At 42.6% G+C, this 18981-nt stretch overlaps 1 protein-coding gene across 1 annotated transcript in view; it reads left to right on the forward strand.

Moving 5' to 3' along the window:
• Nucleotides 1–18981, forward strand: part of obscnb (obscurin, cytoskeletal calmodulin and titin-interacting RhoGEF b) — a 696366-nt gene that overhangs the window by 366786 nt on the left and 310599 nt on the right. Inside the window, exon 56 of the mRNA XM_080214757.1 lies at nt 17025–17288. Coding sequence (XP_080070883.1) covers nt 17025–17288 — 264 coding nt within the window. The remainder of the gene's footprint in view (nt 1–17024; nt 17289–18981) is intronic.

Here is an 18981-nt window from a genome sequence, read left to right on the forward strand (position 1 = left end):
TACTGATCATAATCAAATCCTTGTGAATTTTCATCAAAAAAAGTCTTATGAAGCTCACTTTGTGATATTCACTACTTTATTGATCCTCTAAACTTGCTTTGGATTTTTTTTTCAATATTGAATTTTAGATCATAACTCCCACCTCGTTGCTGCAAAATACTTTGCACTTTGTGATTAATTGTAAACTGTAACAGTTTACAATTAATGTTTCACGTTAGATGAAACATTCATTCATCCCAGGATAAACCTTAGCATTAGTATATACTTATATTTTAGTGAAGATTGATACAAGATACTTATTGAATACCTGTGCCATATTTTGTCAGCACCTGTAAGTTGGCAATCCTTATTCTTATTTTTCTTCTGAACTTTTTTTGGAAGTATTTTTCTTTCATATTCTTACTTGTTATGCTGCTCAACCACTTTAATTTTTCACATATTGTCCTTTTTTGTTTTATTTTGTCATTATTCTTGTAAACTTTATTTATTCCTGGCATCCTAAAATTACTTGAAGTTTCCATTTTTAATGAAATATACTGCTATAAACTCAATTTTTAGTTCTGTGTGCCAATTTCTCCTTACAGCTTATCTCAACAGCAGAAATATTTCTTACTTCAATATCGTTAGGAACTGATAAGCAATCAATTTAATGGAATTTTTCCTCTTATTTCCATTTGCCATTTCTACTCATTTACATGGCAAGTGAGGCTATTGTACAAGGAAGGCTTAGCTGTTAATATCAATAAAATTATCTGCTCTGCAAAGTTGATCTGTGAACTGATGTACTTCGTTCAGGGTTTGGCTCAAGTACCTACCCAAATCGTCACAAATTTGGCACTAGTCATTTGTTTTGGCTTTATCTTTAATTTGTCCTGGATAACTGGGAGATCTAGGACTGAAGTTTTGGCAAGGGCCATAAGAAACTGCTACCACTAGGGTGGAATGTAGGCTGAGGATCCTAATTCTATGGCAGTCAGCCATTTAACAGCAGTGAGACAAAGGAGGCATCCAATGAGCTGGCAGTGGCAGCATCATATTTAAAGGGCTAGTAGTGATTATTGAAATCAAGCCAACCTAAAAGCCAACCTGTGAAAGAAAGCCTATCAAGGCATAGTAGAACAAAGATCCTGTGGCCACTCCTTGCAAATTCACCACCAGCTTGGGGAGCAAGGTGGGTAGTCCTCTTCACCAAGAATGGGAGGAGGAAGCCTGCCCACCAGATGAAACAAGCCTGTGTGGAGGGCACAGAGGAAGTTAGCCATTGGGTTGACTCTAGAATCTGGCTGCAGTGCCACAAGTGGGGTCATCTCTTCAAGTATTCCACTATGTTGAGTGCACCACACAGTACTTTTTATAGGTGCTCACATGTAGCTATGTGTATGGGTGAACTTGTCAGAAAAAGCATGCTACCTCTTCAGTAGCAATCGACTAGGCAGCAGCACTGCCTGTCATAGGTATGGAAGCATCTTGGTGAATGGCCCCAAATATATCAGTTGACTCCTGCATTGTCTTGACTGGCTGCATGCAAGAGGCATTTCTTTGGGCATCATGGACAGTCAGTTGGCTACCAGCAAAAGCGTTGTGCTTGTCCTTGTGCGTTGACTAACAGTGGCCATCTGTGCAGGAGAAAACTTCCCAAAATACCAAGTTAAGGATGAAGACTGAAGTGGTGTCCTTTATCTCTCAATCCTGATTCTCATGGAAGAAGATACATTGGTATTTGGTACATTGCATGGGTACCATTCCATTGCTGATTATAAGACAGGAGTACAGACACAGACGGGAATGAGTGACCAAATAGATGGACATGAGAACAAGAGAGAACAAAAGAATCTTTTGTGAAATTGCTTTTGTGAAAGTTTTGTGACAGTTGGGTAAACAGAAAAAGAAAGACTTACTAAAACCTAAGTATTCTGAAGGAAGATATTGTTGGCTTCAGCTGAATGTGTCAGTTAGGCGCTTTTAGGGCATTGTTCTTCCACAATGATGCTGGACAGCATGGTGACATAATGGTTAGCACTGCTGCCTCACAGCGCCAGGGATCCAGGTTCAATTCCGACCTCGCGTCACTGTCTGTGTGGAGTTTGCACATTCTCCTTGTGTCTGCATGGGTTTCCTCCCACAGTCCAAAGATGTATGGGTTAGGTTGATTGGCCATGCTAAATTGACCCTAGTGTCAGGGGGATTACTGGAGTGAATGTGTGGGGTTATAGGAATAGGGTCTGGGTGGGATTGTGGTTGGTGCAGACTCGATGGGCCGAATGGCCTCCTTCTGCACTGTAGGGATTCTATGATTCTATGCACAAATATGTTGGAATTATTTTATTGTTGTATTGACTTTTTTTACTGTTTTAATGTACAAGTTACATTTTTTACTCAATTTCAAGACTTCAAAAAACTTTACTGTTAGGTCATCTTGGAAAAATATAGATTGGAGATGAGATTTTGTTTTGATTTATTATTATCACATGTATTAGTATACAGTGAAAAGTATTGCTTCTTCCTTGCCATACTGACAAAGCATAGGGAAGGAAAGAAGTGAGTGCAGAATGTAGTGTTACAGTCATAGCTAGGATGTACGGAAAGATCAACTTAAAGCGAGGTAGCTTCATTCAAAAATCTGATGGCAGCAGGGAAGAAGCTGTTTTTGAGTCGGTTGCTACGTGATCTCAGACTTCTGTATATTCTTCTCGACGAAAAAGTTGAAAGAGAGTATATCTGGAGTTCACGGGATCCTAATTACGCTGACTGCTTTTCCGAGGCAGCAGGAAGTGTAGACAGTATCAATAGATGGGAGGCTGGTTTGAGTAATGAACTTGGCTTAATTCACAACCCTTTGTAGTTTCTTGTGGTCTTGGGCAGAGCAGGAGCCATACCAAGCTGTGATACAGCCAAAAAGAATGCTTTCTATGGTGCATCTGTAAAAGTTGGTGAGAGTCGTAGCTGATATGCCAAATTTCCTTAGTCTTCTGAGAAAGTAGAGGCATTGGTGGGCTTTCTTAACTGTAGTGTTGGCATGGAGGGGACCAGGACAAGTTGTTGGTGATCTGGACACCTAAAATCTTGAAGCTCTCGACTATTTTCGCTTCATTAACGTAGACAGAGGCACGCCCTCCACTATGCTTTCGAAAGTCAATGACTGGCTGTTTCATTTTGTTGACATTGAGGGAGAGATTATTGTCGTCACGCCAGTTCACCAGTTTCTCTATCTCTTTTCTGTACTGTGTCTCATCATTGTTTGATACTTTCCAATGTAGAGGAAATCCGATGGGCAAATCAGCCCAGTGTTTTCTTTGATTTGCGGTAGTTTACAGGACAGAATTAATAGAGAACTGAACAGAGATATTAGAGGACTGGCAAGAAAAGCATTCAATCTAGATACGACAAAATAAATAATGAGATTTTGGCTGATGACAGATTGAGGCAAGGTTAGTGGCAAGTAGTATTATGCAGATATAAGTAGAGAGTTGTTGTGATTGAGTGGATAGGGACTGCTTGATGGTGTTACTCATAATACTGAGGTTGTAAACAGCCTGAAGTGAAATTAGAAACAGTTGTCGCTACGACAACGGATGAATGAACATCGCTCGACAATCACCAGGCAAGACTGTTCCCTTCCTGTTGGTGAACACTTATGTGGTCACGGGCATTCGGCCTCTGACCTTCGAGTAAGCATTCTCCAAGGCGGCCTTCACGACACACGACAGCGCAGAGTCGCTGAGCAGAAACTGATAGCCAAGTTCCGCACACATGAGGACAGTCTCAATAGGGATCTTGGGTTCATGTCACACTTTCTGTAACCCCCATGACTTGCCTGGATTTGCAAAATCTCACTGTACTGTCTGGAGACAATACACATCTGTTTAACCTGTGCTCAGTGCTCCTTCCACTCACATTGTTAGCCACTTTATGACTTGAATAGCAGGTTAGGTGTAAAGATTCGCATTCTAATCAGAAATATGTAAACTGTCTGTGCTGTTGTATGCTCTGTCTGAGGCCAGAACTCTTCATTCACCTGACGAAGAGGGAAACCTCGAAAGCTTGTGAGTTTACTGTCAAATAAATCGGTTGGACTTAAACCTGGTGTTGTCAGACTTCTTACAATGTCATTCATACCATAGTGTCCCATGACTGCTGGCTGTTCATCCTCTCTCCATGAGGGGGCTCTGCAGCTGTTTAGCAACATGCTTGATCCTAACACTAGAGAGACAACAATAGCATCCTGGATTTAGCCACATGAATTCCTGTCTATTACCCTGACTATTGAATCACCTGTCATTATTGCTTTTCCAGTTTTCCTTGTATCTGAAGTTACATGTGATGCTGTGCTGTTGGCTCAGGCTGCATTTTTCAGATGAACCATCACTCTCCTCAATAGTCAGAACTGAATTTTTATTGAAGAATGGGATACACTCAAGGGCAATTTCTACTTCACTGCCTGGTGGTCACCCATTCCCTCTATCCGAATACTTTTAAGCTGAAAGATGCCCAAATCTATAAATATCCTATCCCCAAATCAACCACACAGATGCCACACAGAGATACCTTGCTGCTCGAATTCCAAAATCCAGAATTCAAGCTGCTGAAACCGACAACACTTTCTGCATAGATGATTATCCAGAGCGTGGGAAGTATCTTAGATATCCTAGCATAGGATAAGCACTGTGAAGGTTGTCATTCCTTTTGCTATTAGTTAATAACCTTGTTACTGCTAATAAGCCTTTACGAGTGCTAATAAACATTACTATTAATAAACAAAGAACACAGGAACAGGCCCTTCGGCCCTCCAAGCCCGCACCCACCATGCTGCCGGACTGAACTAAAACCCCTACCCTTCCAGGGACCATAGCTGTCTATTCCCATCCTATTCATGTATTTGTCAAATCGCCCCTTAAAATTCACTATCATATCTGCTTCCACTACCTCCCTGGCAGCAAATTCCAAATTCCCACCACCCTCTGTGAAAAAACCTTGTCTCTTATATCTCCTTTAAACCTTGCCCCTCGCACCTTAAACCTATGCCTCCTAGTAATTGACTCTTCTACCCTGGGAAAAAGCTTCTGACTATCCACTCTGTCCATGTCCCTCATAATCTTGTAGACTTCTATCAGGTCGTCCCTCAAACCTTATTAATGGAATCATAGAGGTCATTAACTTTACCAGAACTAATACATCTGCTAATACTCTGTAACACCTTCCAAGTGTTATGATCTCCTCTCTGAGAACTAACATGCAACCACTCAAAGATAAGTACTTCCGCTCATAATCTGTTAAAGTGTGTGAGAAGAGGTAATTTCTGCGCTTCAGCAACTTTTAGTGGTTAAATCAAAATATCTACATGAGATCCTCTCTGTAAAAGCAACAAGTAACACTTTAGTTATCTAACTGTGAACAGGTTAACTAAACTTATCAACAACCTGAATTAAACACTATTCTAATGGAATACTGTTTAGATAAATACAATTCCCACTTAATTACAAAAAAAAATTTCTAGTCACTCTCAAAATTTTAACCAGATTTGATGCCTTCTGGAATTTCCTGTCTTCTTTGCTGATTTCATCTGTCTTCGTTATCTTCAGTTGATACCTTTGCGATTGAGATGAGGCTTTCTTTTAAAATATAAATGCAGCAATGAGAGATTCAGCAAGCAAGTCTCTGTCTGTCTGTGTCTGTGTCTCTGTCTCTCTCTCTTTCTCGGAGCTGAACCAAGCTGTTACTTTGCAGCTGGCAGGTGTTCTCCTACTGTTTGTGCCACTGTTCCTATCTTTTATACTCTTGATGAAGTAACAACATCCCCACAATAGGATTGGTTTAGAGATGATCAAAATATCAAATTCAAATCTGATAGGCTGTGGTTATTCAAAAGCTTAGTTTAAACTGATTAGTTAAAATTCAGAAACAATCTGTTATTTTGGCAGTACCACTGCCTAGCCTCGCGATACAACGTTTCACTCTATGCTCTCTGTCTAAAGTATTTTGCACCTGCATCTCTTTTAAAAAAATATTTTTAATAGACCATGCAATTTTACAGTTCTTAGTGTTTTACAATTTTTTAATGATTTTACAAACATCAACTTCACAACACAAGTAAGAAGAAAACTTACTTTAAAAATGGAAAAATGCAACTCACTAGTTTATTCCCGAGTTTAGGTCAGATAAATAGGAAATGCTCACCAGCCAATCACCTGTGTGCTTCTGTATGATGTTACACCTTGTTTTTTCCTTTCCAAATGTGGGCACTGAACCCCCTTGTGGGCTGCTCCCCCTTGTGGACAACAGCTTTATGGCCCACTGTGTTCTCACCCCTTTCTGCTGCTCTGACAATGAACAGTCACTCCTGTGCTGCTTTATACCCTATTGTGTTCTCAACCCTTCTTGCTGCCCTCATGGTGAACTCGCACTCTCTCCTACACTTCGCTGGATGGAAGGTCCAGAACTAGGGGTCACAGTCTAAGAATAAGGGGTAAGCCATTCAGGACCGAGATGAGAAAGAACTTCTTCACTCAAAGAGTTTTGAATCTGTGGAATTCTCTACCACAGAAAGCTGTTGGGGCGAGTTCATTAATATGTTCAAGAGGGAGCTAGATGCGGCCCTTGAGGCCAAAGCGATCAAGGGGTATGGAGAGAAAGCAAGAGTGGGATACTGAAAATACATGATCATATTGAGTGGTAGCGCAGGCTCAAAGAACTGAATGGCCTACTCCTCCCCTTATTTTCTATGTTTTTATGTTTTATACCTGACTCTGTTTTCACCCCTTCATGCTGCCCTTGCAATTGTTATAAGAATGATACAACACAAGAACAAACCCGTAGGCCCACAAGTTTGAGCAAATGTGCGGTTTCTATCCCTCTGTTCACCTCCCATTCATGTGTCTTATTGAGATACACCTTAAACATTGCTAATGTGCCTGCTTTCACTACCTCCACTGGTGGTGCGCTCCAAGCACCCACCACTCTGTGTGAAAAACTTACCCTGCACATCTTCCCTGAACTTACCAGCTCTGACCTTAAGCCTACACCCTCTCATGTTCAACCATTCCATCCTGGGAAAAAGCCTCTGACTTTCCACCCTACCTATGCCTCTCATAATTTTGTAGGCTTCTATCAGGTTGCCCTCTCAGCCTCTGTCTTTCTAGTGACAACAACCCAAGTTTATCTAGCTTCTCGTACCTAAAACCTTCCATCTCAGGAAACATCCTGGTAAACCTCCTTGCACCCTCTCCAATGCATCCATGTCTTTTTGGTAGTGTGGTGATCAGAAACTGCACACAACATTCCAAATGTGGCCTAACTAATGTATTTGTATTTATTCCTATTGGCTCACTGGAGCCATATGACATAAATCAGTCTGGTACTCCCTCTATAGCAAGGACATCCTTTCTCAGATAAGGCACCAAAACTGCACACAATATTCCAGATGTGGCCTCACCAATGCCCTATACAATTGCAGCAAAACATTCCAATCCCTATCCTCAGATCCTCTCGCTATGAAGGCCAACATACCACTTGCCTTCTTTACTGCTTGCTGTATCTACGCACTTACTTTCAGCGACCGATGCACAAGGACTCCAAGGTCTTGATGAGTATCCACTTCTGTCAATTCACACCCATTCAATTAATAATCTGTCTTCCTATTATTGCTAACGAAGTGCTACCTCACATTTATCCACATTATACTGCATCAGCTATGCAGATGCCTACACATTCAGTCTGTCCAAATCGCACTGAAGCATCCCTGCATCCTCCTCACAGTTTACCCTCTCACCCAACACTGTTACCATCTGCGGATTTGGAGATAATACATTCAGTTCCCTCTTCCAAATCATTAACATATAATGTGAACCATTGGGGTCCTAGCACAGATCCCTGCGGAACCCCATTAGCCACTGACGTCCAATCAGAAATAGCCCTAGTTATTTCAATTCTTTTCTTTGTATCTGCTAACCAGCTTTCTATTCATCTCAAGACATTACCTGCAATCCCATGTGCTTTAACTTTGCATAGTATTCTGTTATATGTGGCCTTGTCAAAAGTCTTCTAAAAGTCTAAATAAACCACATCCACTGGTTCTCCTTGCCAACTCTACTAGTTACATTTCTCAAACAATTCCAATAGATTTGTCAATCATGATTTGCCTTTTGTAAATCCATGCCGACTTTATCTGATTATACCACTGTCTTCCAAATGCCAAGTTATGAAACCCTTGATAATAGACTCAAGCAAGTTCCCCAGTACCGATGTTAAGCCCACTGGTCTATAGCTCCTTGTTTTCTTTCTACCTCCCTTTTTCAATAGTGGGCTTACATTAGCTACCCTCCACTCTGTTAGAACTATTCCAGAATCCAAAGAATTTTGAAAAATAAATGGATTTACTATTTCCAGGGCCACTTTCTGTAGTGAAGATGATCAGGACCTGGAGATTTATACCTTCAATCCCATCAATTTCCACAAAACCATTTCTCTACTAATGCTGATTTTCCTTCAGCTCCTGACCTAAACCTGTTTCTCTCAGCACTTCTGGAACATTATTCATGTCTTCCTTTGCGAAGACTGAAGCAAAGTACAAATTTAATTCCTCAGCCATTTCTGTAGTCCTCGTTATGAATTCCACATATTACATTTCCAGTACACAACATAAACTGGCAATGAGGACGACAGATACATGCTTTTGATAGCCAACTGGAAAAAAGAAATTAACTGAGGAAAAGTCGAAGTAGAATGAAAACTTTCACACGTGCTATGGACACTAATGGGCTAAGTGGACAGATGGAAATGATACTCTGCCAACAGATTATAGAGCTGGCTGCAGTAAATAAGAGGCTAAATCTCGATTAAATTCCTTGCACTTAAGAAAATTGATGTTGCTGTTGGAAATGTTGTTGCCAAGCATGCAGGGAAATTTGATGAATTGAAAAAAGGCGGGGATGTTTGGTATCGTGGAATCTTTTGATAAAAATTGAGAGCAATAAAGCTCTTATACTAAGCATTTTGACAATTTCGCACAGGCAAACCAAATAGCTGAAGGTATGCTGTACACACTTTCCTATGCGTAGTGAAGGGAAAACCTCATCCATAAAAGAAACCAAGAGGAGAATCACAATTTCTTTTTGTGCCAGTGCTTAAAAGACTCGCAGAATATCATGAGTTTGGAGATGTGCTGAATGACACTATTCGGGACGGATTTCTTTGTGGTCAGTACAGTGAAGTGACACAAAAATGTTTGTTAATGGAGAGTAACCCTACTCTGCAGAGGGCCTTTGAACTTGCTGTTTTTAGGGAGCTGACGACAAAGGAAGTCCAACAATGGAATTTGTGTCCTCAAATGCACAAAATGTCCACTGAATCGATACCCAAAGCTGCTGACACTTGGACATGTCGGAGGTGATTCTCCCATTTTTTAGCACAGCAGGCTGGAGAATCATGTGTGGGCCAATTTGTGGGATTTGCGTATGTGTCCCTAACGCATCTCCCTCTCCCAGTGCCAGATATCCAGTGCTATCCAGGGGACCACATGGAAACTGAAGTCCCCGGATCTGCTAGCATCTCCCACCCCATCAATGAAATTTCACTCCAGTGGGGTTTAGACTAGCTCCCCACTTTTGGGGAACAAGTGGGAAACTCTGCTGGAGTGAAGTAGGGGCAATTGGGGTCCCCCAGGGAGCTGGGCAGTGGGGGATGGTGCCCCCTGGGCCTGGACACCCTGGCAGTGCCAGTCTGTGCCCCCAGTAAAGTGACCATGCCCAGGGGACACCTTGGCTCTGCCCACCGGGCATCGAGTAGTGCCAAAGGGCTGGGCCTAGGGAGCAGGGCTTAGATGTGATCAGTGGGGATGGGGGTCCATGCCACTTGACATGCCATGTTTTTACACCAGCAGTCAGGAGCAGAATGCCTTGGCTTTACACACAGATTATAGGGAAGGGTTGGGGGGCGGAGGGGGAGGGGGGGTAGTTCATAATGCTGAATTCACAGGAAAACTGGTGTAAATCACGATTGTTTTTCACTGCGATTTCAGAGAAGAACCTTCCACACTCTATGCAATGCAAAGGTCACAATCATGAATATCTTTAAAAGCTCGAAGGGGCTGGCCAATTCATGCCAGAGTCTTAACAGTTCTGGGCCTTGATTGGGGCAGGAAGGAGGCCAGCGATCGGGGTGAGTTGGGGGTGTGGTCTGCTGGGGATGCCTACCTCCCGTGGCAATTGGGGGATCTGCCAAAGGTGTATCATCATTTGGGCCTGGAATGCGCTGCCAGGTAGGGTGGTGGAGGCAGACACGCTGGCATCGTTTAAGAATTACCTGGATAGACACATGAGCAGCCTGGGAACGGAGGGATACAAATGAATGGTCTAGTTGGACCAATGCGCAGCACAGGCTTGGAGAGCCGAAGGGCCTGTTTCCTGTGCTGTACTGTTCTTTGTTCTTTGTTTGTTCTTTATCTAAGCGAAGCATATGTAAGCTAAAACATATAAGAACATAACATAAGAAATAGGAGCAGGAGTAGGCCATCTAGCCCTTTGAGCCTGCCCCGCCATTCAATAAGATCATGGCTGATCTGTCGTGGCTCAGTTCCACATTCCCGCCCTCTCCCCTAACCCTTAATCCCCTCGCTTATCAAAAACCCATCAACCCGCGTCTTAAAAATATTTAGCGAGGCAGCCTCCACCACTTCAACGGGCAGAGAATTCCACAGATTCACCACCCTTTGAGTGAAGAAGTTCCTCCTCAACTCCGTTCTAAACCGCACCCCCCTTTATCTTGAGGCTGTGCCCCCTAGTCCTACTGTCCTTTCTGAGCGGGAAGAGTCTCTCCACCTCTATCCTATCCATCCCATTCATCATCTTATATGTCTCAATGAGATCTCCCCTCATTCTTCTAAACTCTAACGAGTACAAGCCTAGTTTATTCAGCCTCTCCTCATAGCTCAACCCCCTCAACTCTGGTATCAGCCTAGTAAACCTCCTCTGCACTCCCTCCAAGGCCAAAATATCCTTGCATAAGTGCGGCGCCCAAAACTGCACACAGTACTCCAGCTGCGGCCTCACCAATGCCCTATACAGCTGCAGCAAGACCTCCCTACTTTTATATTCAATCCCCCTCGCTATGAAGGCCAGCATCCCATTCGCCTTCCTGACCACCTGCTGCACCTGCAGGCTGGGTTTTTGCGACTCATGCACAAGGACCCCGAGGTTCCTCTGCACCGTCACCTGCTGCAGTTTTTCGCCACGTAAGTAATAATCCTTCCTACCATTATTCCTACCAAAGTGGACCACCTCGCTCTTGCCAACATTAAATTCCATTTGCCAGTTCCTGGCCCATTCGCCCAGCCTATCTAGATCCTTCTGCAGACTCTCCACACCCTCCGCGCAATTTGCCGTTCCACCAATCTTGGTGTCATCAGCAAATTTCGACACCATACACTCGGTTCCCTCCTCCAGATCATCTATATAAATGGTAAATAGCTGAGGCCCCAGCACCGACCCCTGGGGCACTCCACTAGTCACCATCCGCCAATCCGAATAGCACCCGTTGACCCCCACTCTCTGCCTCCTATTTGACAACCAATCCTCTATCCACGCTAACACCCTACCCCCAACTCCATGCCCCCTTACCTTCTGCAATAACCTCTTGTGAGGTACCTTGTCAAACGCCTTCTGAAAATCAAGAAAGACCACATCCACCAGCTCTCCTCTATCCACCGCCCTAGACACATCCTCATAGAACTCCAATAAATTTGTCAGACACAACTTTCCCTTAACGAAACCGTGCTGCGTCTGCTCTATCAAGCAATTCCCCTCAAGATGCCTCGCTATTTCTTCCTTGATGACGGATTCTAACATTTTACCTACAACAGACATTAAACTAACCGGCCTGTAATTCCCTGCCTTTTGCCTGCCACCCTTCTTAAACAACGGCGTAACATTAGCCGTTTTCCAAACTTCCAGCACTTCCCCGGAATCCAGCGATGTTTGGAAAATAACCACCAAGGCATCCACTATCACCTCCGCCATTTCTTTCAGAACCCTCGGATGCATTCCATCTGGTCCTGGGGACTTGTCCACAATCAGTCCCTCCAGTCTGTCGAGCACCGCCTCTCTAGTAACAATAATGTCATTGAGACCCTCCAGTCCTACCACCTTTCCATCGCTAACACCCGGCAAATTATTCACGTCCTCTTCCGTGAAGACCGAAACAAAAAAGTTATTCAAGACCTCAGTCATTTCCCCATCCCCTACCACTAAGTCCCCCCTCTCATCCTCTAAGGGTCCAACGTTCACCCTAGCCAGCCTCTTCCTTTTTATATATTTATAAAAACTCTTGCTATCCTTTTTTATATTAAGCGCAAGCCCAGCTTCATAGTTTCTCCTACCCTTCTTTATCAACTTCTTTGTCAATCTTTGTTGACATTTAACCCTCTCCCAATCCTCTTCTCGCCCACGGCTCTTAGCTACTCTAAACACCTCCGCTTTTAATTTAACACTTTCCTTCACCTCCTTCGTTATCCACGGCTTATTACCTCTCCTCCTACGGTCCTTTTTAAGCATCGGAATAAATTTCTGCTGAGCACCAAGAAAGATCTCCTTAAAGATCCTCCACTACTCCTCAGCAGACCTACCTTCCAACGCACTCCCCCAGTCAACATTCGCCAATTCTTCTCTCATCCTACCGTACTCCCCTCTGTTCAAACAAAGGACGCGTGTCCGGGAACCCACTTTCTCCTCCTCCATCTGCACCAGAAACTCCACCATACAATGATCACTCTCCCCAAGAGGATCCTTCACCACAAGGTCCCTAATTCTACCTGCCTCATTACATAACACCAGATCCAAGATAGCTCGCTCCCTCGTCGGCTCCAACACGCACTGTTCAAGGAAACTATCCCGGCAGCATTCCAAGAACTCCTCCTCGAGCCCACTGCGTCCAACATGGGTCGACCAATCAGTATGTATCCAAGACAACATTTAAGCAAAACAAAAGGAAATATGTCCATGCTGTACAACAGGGTCAAAAGAGTGAAGTGAAACATAGTCAGAGGTGGAGTTATCGCTAAATGTGCTAACTGTCTCTGAAACAACACCGAAATACTGGGTCACTCCATTGCTGCATAGACTGCCTGTAAAGATAGAAGTTAACATGGGGGCGGCAGCCTTGCTGGTGCCAGAGACTGTCCACAATAAAAAACTTCCCTCGATACTAATTGTACTGTTAACCAACTAGTCACGTTGAGACTCTGGCTTCCACACAAGTGATTCCACTTTCAAAAAGACATGCCTTGGAATCTTCTCTCAACCAGTGCTTTCTTTCAAATGTCTCACCACTGACCTATTTCCACGATTCCACGTCTCTCAGAATTTCTCTGCTTTGAATTGCCACCTTTATTCAAGCTTACACGCAATCTTTCAGGTACTCAGTCGTGCAATCAAAACTCCATTGCTTCACACGCTGCACTAAGGTTACCAACTTTAGGATTTGGCTCCTTGCTAGCCAACTTCACCAGTTCTGCAACTTGCAGCGTTATCTTTAACTGGCAGCCTTACTCAATTTCCAGTTCTCTTTATCCCTTTGACCTCAGTCTTCCTGGGACTTCCATTTTCTTTTCTGATTTCATGAACTACCCATTCTTTAGCTTTGAGGATCTTACCTTCATTGTTCTACTTTTCGGTTTCTGGCAGTTTTCTGTGAGAGATGCTGCCTTTCCAGCTGAATTGTTCTAACTGACTCGGGTTCAACAAAACTCAAAAATTACTTTTAACCAAAGTGGCCATGATGGCTAACCAATAACCTGGTCTTCATTTTCATTTGTTTGTTTTCATGTTGCAAGCTTTATAATCTCAAAGTTGCATAGTTTGAAATTAAACCAAAGTCTCCATATATGCAGCTTTCTCATTACATCAAGCTAGAAATTGCATCTTGTTTTAAATGGATCTCTGTTTATTGTTTGATACATGGCAATAATAGAGAAGGCTATTCCATTTATCCAGTGTCATGAACCTAACTAAAGTTTGAACCCTTTCTTACACAGAATCACACAATTAAACTCCCCTAAATCTATATCTAAAACTCAAAAATACAAATATAGATCACTTAAACTACCTCTGTCTCCTGACAATAGTAATAGTAAATAGTAAGCAAAGAACAAACAAAGAACAAAGAACAACACAGCACGGGAAACAGGCCCTTCGGCCCAACGAGCCCGCGCCGCCGTCCCACTGTCTCAGTGTCCTATTCATGATTTTAGCCTACGCCTAATGTGCGAGGATCAGGGAGGTCCAATTTAGGGACAATTTAGTACCCAATCAATCAGCCTAAAAGCACATCTTTGGGGATGTGGGAGGAAACCGGAGCACCCGGAGGAAACCCACGCAACCACGGGGAGAACGTGCAAACTCCCACAGACACAGGCCCAAATCCATGTGTCCGCACAGCAACAGAGATAGTCTCTGAGCTGTCATGTTGCCCTCGAGATGGTCAGAAAGCAGAAAGAGGACCTCTGGGCCAGTTAGGTTCATGACAGCCAATACATTTTTAATATAAAAATTATAGATCAGGAACATACCCATTCTTATTACAAGCTTTCTTATGGGATTGTGATTTCTGTTTAGCATATTTTGTCTAGAACACTATTTTTTAGGAACACTGAGTGCAAAATAAGGAATAGATGAGGTTTTCTGAAAATGTACAGTAGGCTTTTTAATCGTACTGAACTTGAAAGGAATAATATGTTTACTCTGTTATTGTTTTCATGATATATACACTATAACCTGTAAGTTCTTGTGGTAAGTGTACAAGCGCAACTCCCCTGTTTGCTTTTTGATACATGGCAATAACAGGAAATGCTATACCATTTATCTACTTGTCCGTTTATCACCACAGTCCATTTCTAGGTTGATATAATAAGTTTGAAAGTGAGTTAGTTTTGTAATGTAAAATTAAGATGATGTTGCCCACTAGTTCCTGACGAGTCTCGTGTTAGCTTAATGAATCGGGCATTGGGCAAAGAATGGGTTTTGCATGGATGCCAGATTTGTCACAATGCACTTGGCCTGCCTGGCGCGGGAACCTGATAAATATTCAAATTAATTATTTTAAATATAATTAGTAGGCTTTAAGCCCAATTCAAATATCTCCGCTATTCACCTGGCTCCTCAGCTGAACCTGGAGTGGCTTAGGACAATTCCTCATGTGCGAGAACCTGGTGTGTTGGACCCCAAGGGTTGGGGAAGCACCAAAAAACCTTCAAAAATGAGAGGCACCCTCCCCCGATCATGCAGGCATAAGGTTTTGTCCAACCCAACTCCCTACTCAGACCCCCTTTCCCCCCAGATCCCCACTCGGCCTCCATTCAGGCCACGTACCTTGGCAGTGCTGCCTGCGGCTCCGAGGGGGCTTGAGGAGGTCGGTCCAGTAATCATTATCACCTTCACAAAATGATGTTGTCTGTCATAATAAGTGTATTCCATTCCCGTGAATACATCCTGAGCCTAAGAAGCTTCTCCAATAATTTTCCCTGGCTCACAGGCGTGTAATTTTCTGGATTGTTTCTTCCGCCTTTCTTAAACAGAGGAACAATGTGAACTACACTCCAATCCTCTGGCACCTCGCCCATGACTAAAGAGGATACAAAGATTTAGGCCAAGGCCCCGGCAATTTCTTCCCTTACCTCTCTCAGTATTTTGGGATAGACCCTATCTGGCCCTGGGAACTCGTCCACCTTAATGTTTTTCCAAAACCTCCAATTTTTATCTCAACATGTCTTAGAATGTCAATATCCTCCTTTCTACAGTCCCCATCGAACACATTCATCTCACCTGGCTTTACAAACAAATTCCCTCCACTATCCTTGAGTGGACCCATCCTTTCCTTGGCTACCCTGTTCCTCATTATATACACATAAAAAGCCTTGGGATTCTGCTTAATCCTCCCTGCTAAGGACATTTCATGGCCCCTTTCAGTCTGCCTAAGTCCCTGTTTAAGCTCTTTGCTGCTCTTTTTGTATTCCTCAAGAGCAATATCTGTTTTCAATTTCCTGAAATTTATGTATGCCTCATTTCTCACTGAGCTTACAATCTTGCTTGTCATCCAGGGTTGTTGATTTCCAGTGATTTCAGGCAGCTCTTTGATTAACATCTACACTTTTGCCTGCTATCTGTGAAAATTCTGAAGTGACCAGGTCCCTTTAATCTTCTTGCCCCTCCATCACCTGGATGGCTTCTAAATCACTGCAGCACTCTATCCTGCAGCAGAGATTTTCCTTTTGCATTGTCAGAAGCTACAGGTCTGAGCAGACCCCTTTGAAGTCCTCTGATGGAGAGGAGATGTTAATTTCACCTGGCTGTGGGGGGTGGGGGGCGGTGGGGGGCTTGGCATAATCATGACTGAAAGAAAGTCTGATTGACAACCTGTGATACCCTCAAAATGATTGTGGTTTGCAGATGAAGAAGTGAAATTAAAATAAACACAGGTGGGTAGAGGATGATAGAAATTCATTGAGCTGTCAATGAAATCTTTTTCAAAGCATTGCATGTTGAATTTGTTAGAGATCAAAAGGTTCCATTGGAGAGGGTTTCAAAGAATTCAACTTGCTAGGAAACCTCAGAAATTTCAAATCAAAGCTGTGTACATACATTGGAACTGAGTGCATAGCTGTAACCACATCTCTATAATGGCTGTAAGATCATACCCGTTAACCTCAATTTGTTCACTAATTCGTTTATTTTGTGCTGAATACGATGTACATTTCGTTAATAAGCCATTAAAGTAAATTTTGCCTTGTTACCAATTTTCCCCTCTCTGACTCCATTTGTTGTATTTTTTTTATGCCTGTAAACTCTGTCCCTTCCTGTCACATTCTGGGTATCATTACCTAAGTGGATGCCTTGCAATACTGCCATATCCTTATCTATCAAATGTTAGCCTTAGTGGAAATGAAAGGAATTCCATTTTGTTGCTCAATGGTTCCTAGAACTCTTCGGCAAGCTTGGATCTTGAACAACATTATGACCTGATTAAATTAATTTCTCCCTTAGCCCTGCCTGTGTTTTTCAAACAAGAACTTGAGAACACAGAAGCTGAAGAGGATGGTATGGCCACCTTGTGCTGTGAGATTACCAAAGCTGCTCCAGTGGAATGGAGGAAAGGCATTGAAGTCCTTCAGTCAAGTGATAAATATGAATTGAAGCATGAAGGCACCTGCATTCAACTGTTAATACACAACCTCAAGCCAGAAGATCAAGGAGAATATACCTGTGATTCTGGGGACCAGAAGACTACTGCATTTCTAAAAGTGAATGGTAGGAGCCACTTTTGTGAAAGAAAATATATGTCTCAGTCCTCTTGTTTTGAAGAATTTAATTTTATGTAGACTATTTTGAGATATGTGATTCTTATTTTGCAGTCAGTCATGTCACACTTTATGTATGCCTCTTTTCATCTGTTGTCTTTCTTCATTGTGTTAATTGTGGCGATTCAACAACCCAAAACACATTACAGATGTGCTTCTGGTTGTTTACAAGATTGTAAATACGTCTGGAGGGCACTGCAATGCATGGTTCAATACTAGTTTATACTTTGGATGGAGGTTATCAGCTTCTGACAGGTTAGTGAACCTGTTGGGAAATACAAAAACAGGTAAAGGATCCAATTAAAACATATTACACTGAAATTTCAAAATACCTAAAGGATTCAAATATCCTTTGAATGTGACAGGAATTAGCAACAGTTCAGAATTGGTCCTGATGACGTTACTGCAATAATTGTGTACCAATCAAACATTTTTCAGTGTTAGTGACTGTAATCATCCTTTCTAACAAGACAGTATTCTAGATAGATTCCATTTGGCCATTCACACCCTTTATTCTCTGTGTGGACAACTATTAGTCGTCTTTTCCCCTGGTTTCTTTGGCTATGATTCATCTTTCATTCCCTCACCCTGCAGTATAAATATTTCCCACTTTCTATGCCTTTTAGCTTTGATAAACAGTCGTCTGGACTTGAAACGTCAACTCTTTTCTCTCCTTACTGATGCTGCCAAATATGCTGAGATTTTCCAGCATTTTCTCTTTTGGTTTCAGTATTCCAGATAGAATATTTACTGGTCTTAACCTTGTTGTTAACATATAATCGTTGTTGGAAAATTACTCAAGTACTTAATGAACCTTGCCAAATTATAATGGAATTAAGAATTTCCTGCATCACTAAAAATGCCCTGTCAATGACTAAAGGCCACACCCGCCTTGGATTTCTTCTTTTGCAGTTATCTTTTCAAATTGCATTGGGGAACAACTAGTTAATCTCATCTCACGAGTTCAGAACAAGAAAGGTGCGCTGTTCCAAAGGAATTACAGATTCAACTGTTCCTACAGAAATAGTCCTGAATTTTACATTCGGAGCATGGCCCAAGTTGGCGTGAGTGGGAGTGGATGTGACACCTACTCCTGCCCAGTCGCATAATACTATGCTGGCTGACCAATTAATGACCATCCAGCATAAAAAGTGCAGTGCCAGGGAGGCCATGCATGCTAATTGCTCCCCCAATGGGGACAGCAACTGCAGAGCTGTGTCAGGGAGTTGCTGAGCTGTAAAAAATAAATATCAGCAGAAATACTGTGCCATGGCTGTCTCAGCAGCACAGTCATTAACAAACCATGGATCTTGCGCATTCATCACCAATCTTGTGGACAGAGAGTGCAGGCTCAAGATCAACCCCATCATCAGTCATGGTGAACATTACATCTATTACTGATCCTGATCAAGTAAAGTAATCTTACTCTTAAAGAAGTTTGTTTTTCTGAAATAAACTGGAGCACACTGTCAGAAATAACACTTCAGTTATAGGATTGTCACCACTCTTCAGCAGTGTATATTCAAAAGCTTGCTTTGCAAAATCCTCTTGAAACTGTTCTCCTGGCTCTGGAAGTGAGAATATTACTCCTGACTTCAAATGGTTTAAAACCTCAAACGTAGGCCGGTAATTTACTGGACAGA

This window comes from Carcharhinus amblyrhynchos, chromosome 2, assembly GCF_965287045.1.
Source record: "Carcharhinus amblyrhynchos chromosome 2, sCarAmb.v2.hapA, whole genome shotgun sequence".
In the NCBI taxonomy this organism is placed as follows: domain Eukaryota; kingdom Metazoa; phylum Chordata; class Chondrichthyes; order Carcharhiniformes; family Carcharhinidae; genus Carcharhinus; species Carcharhinus amblyrhynchos.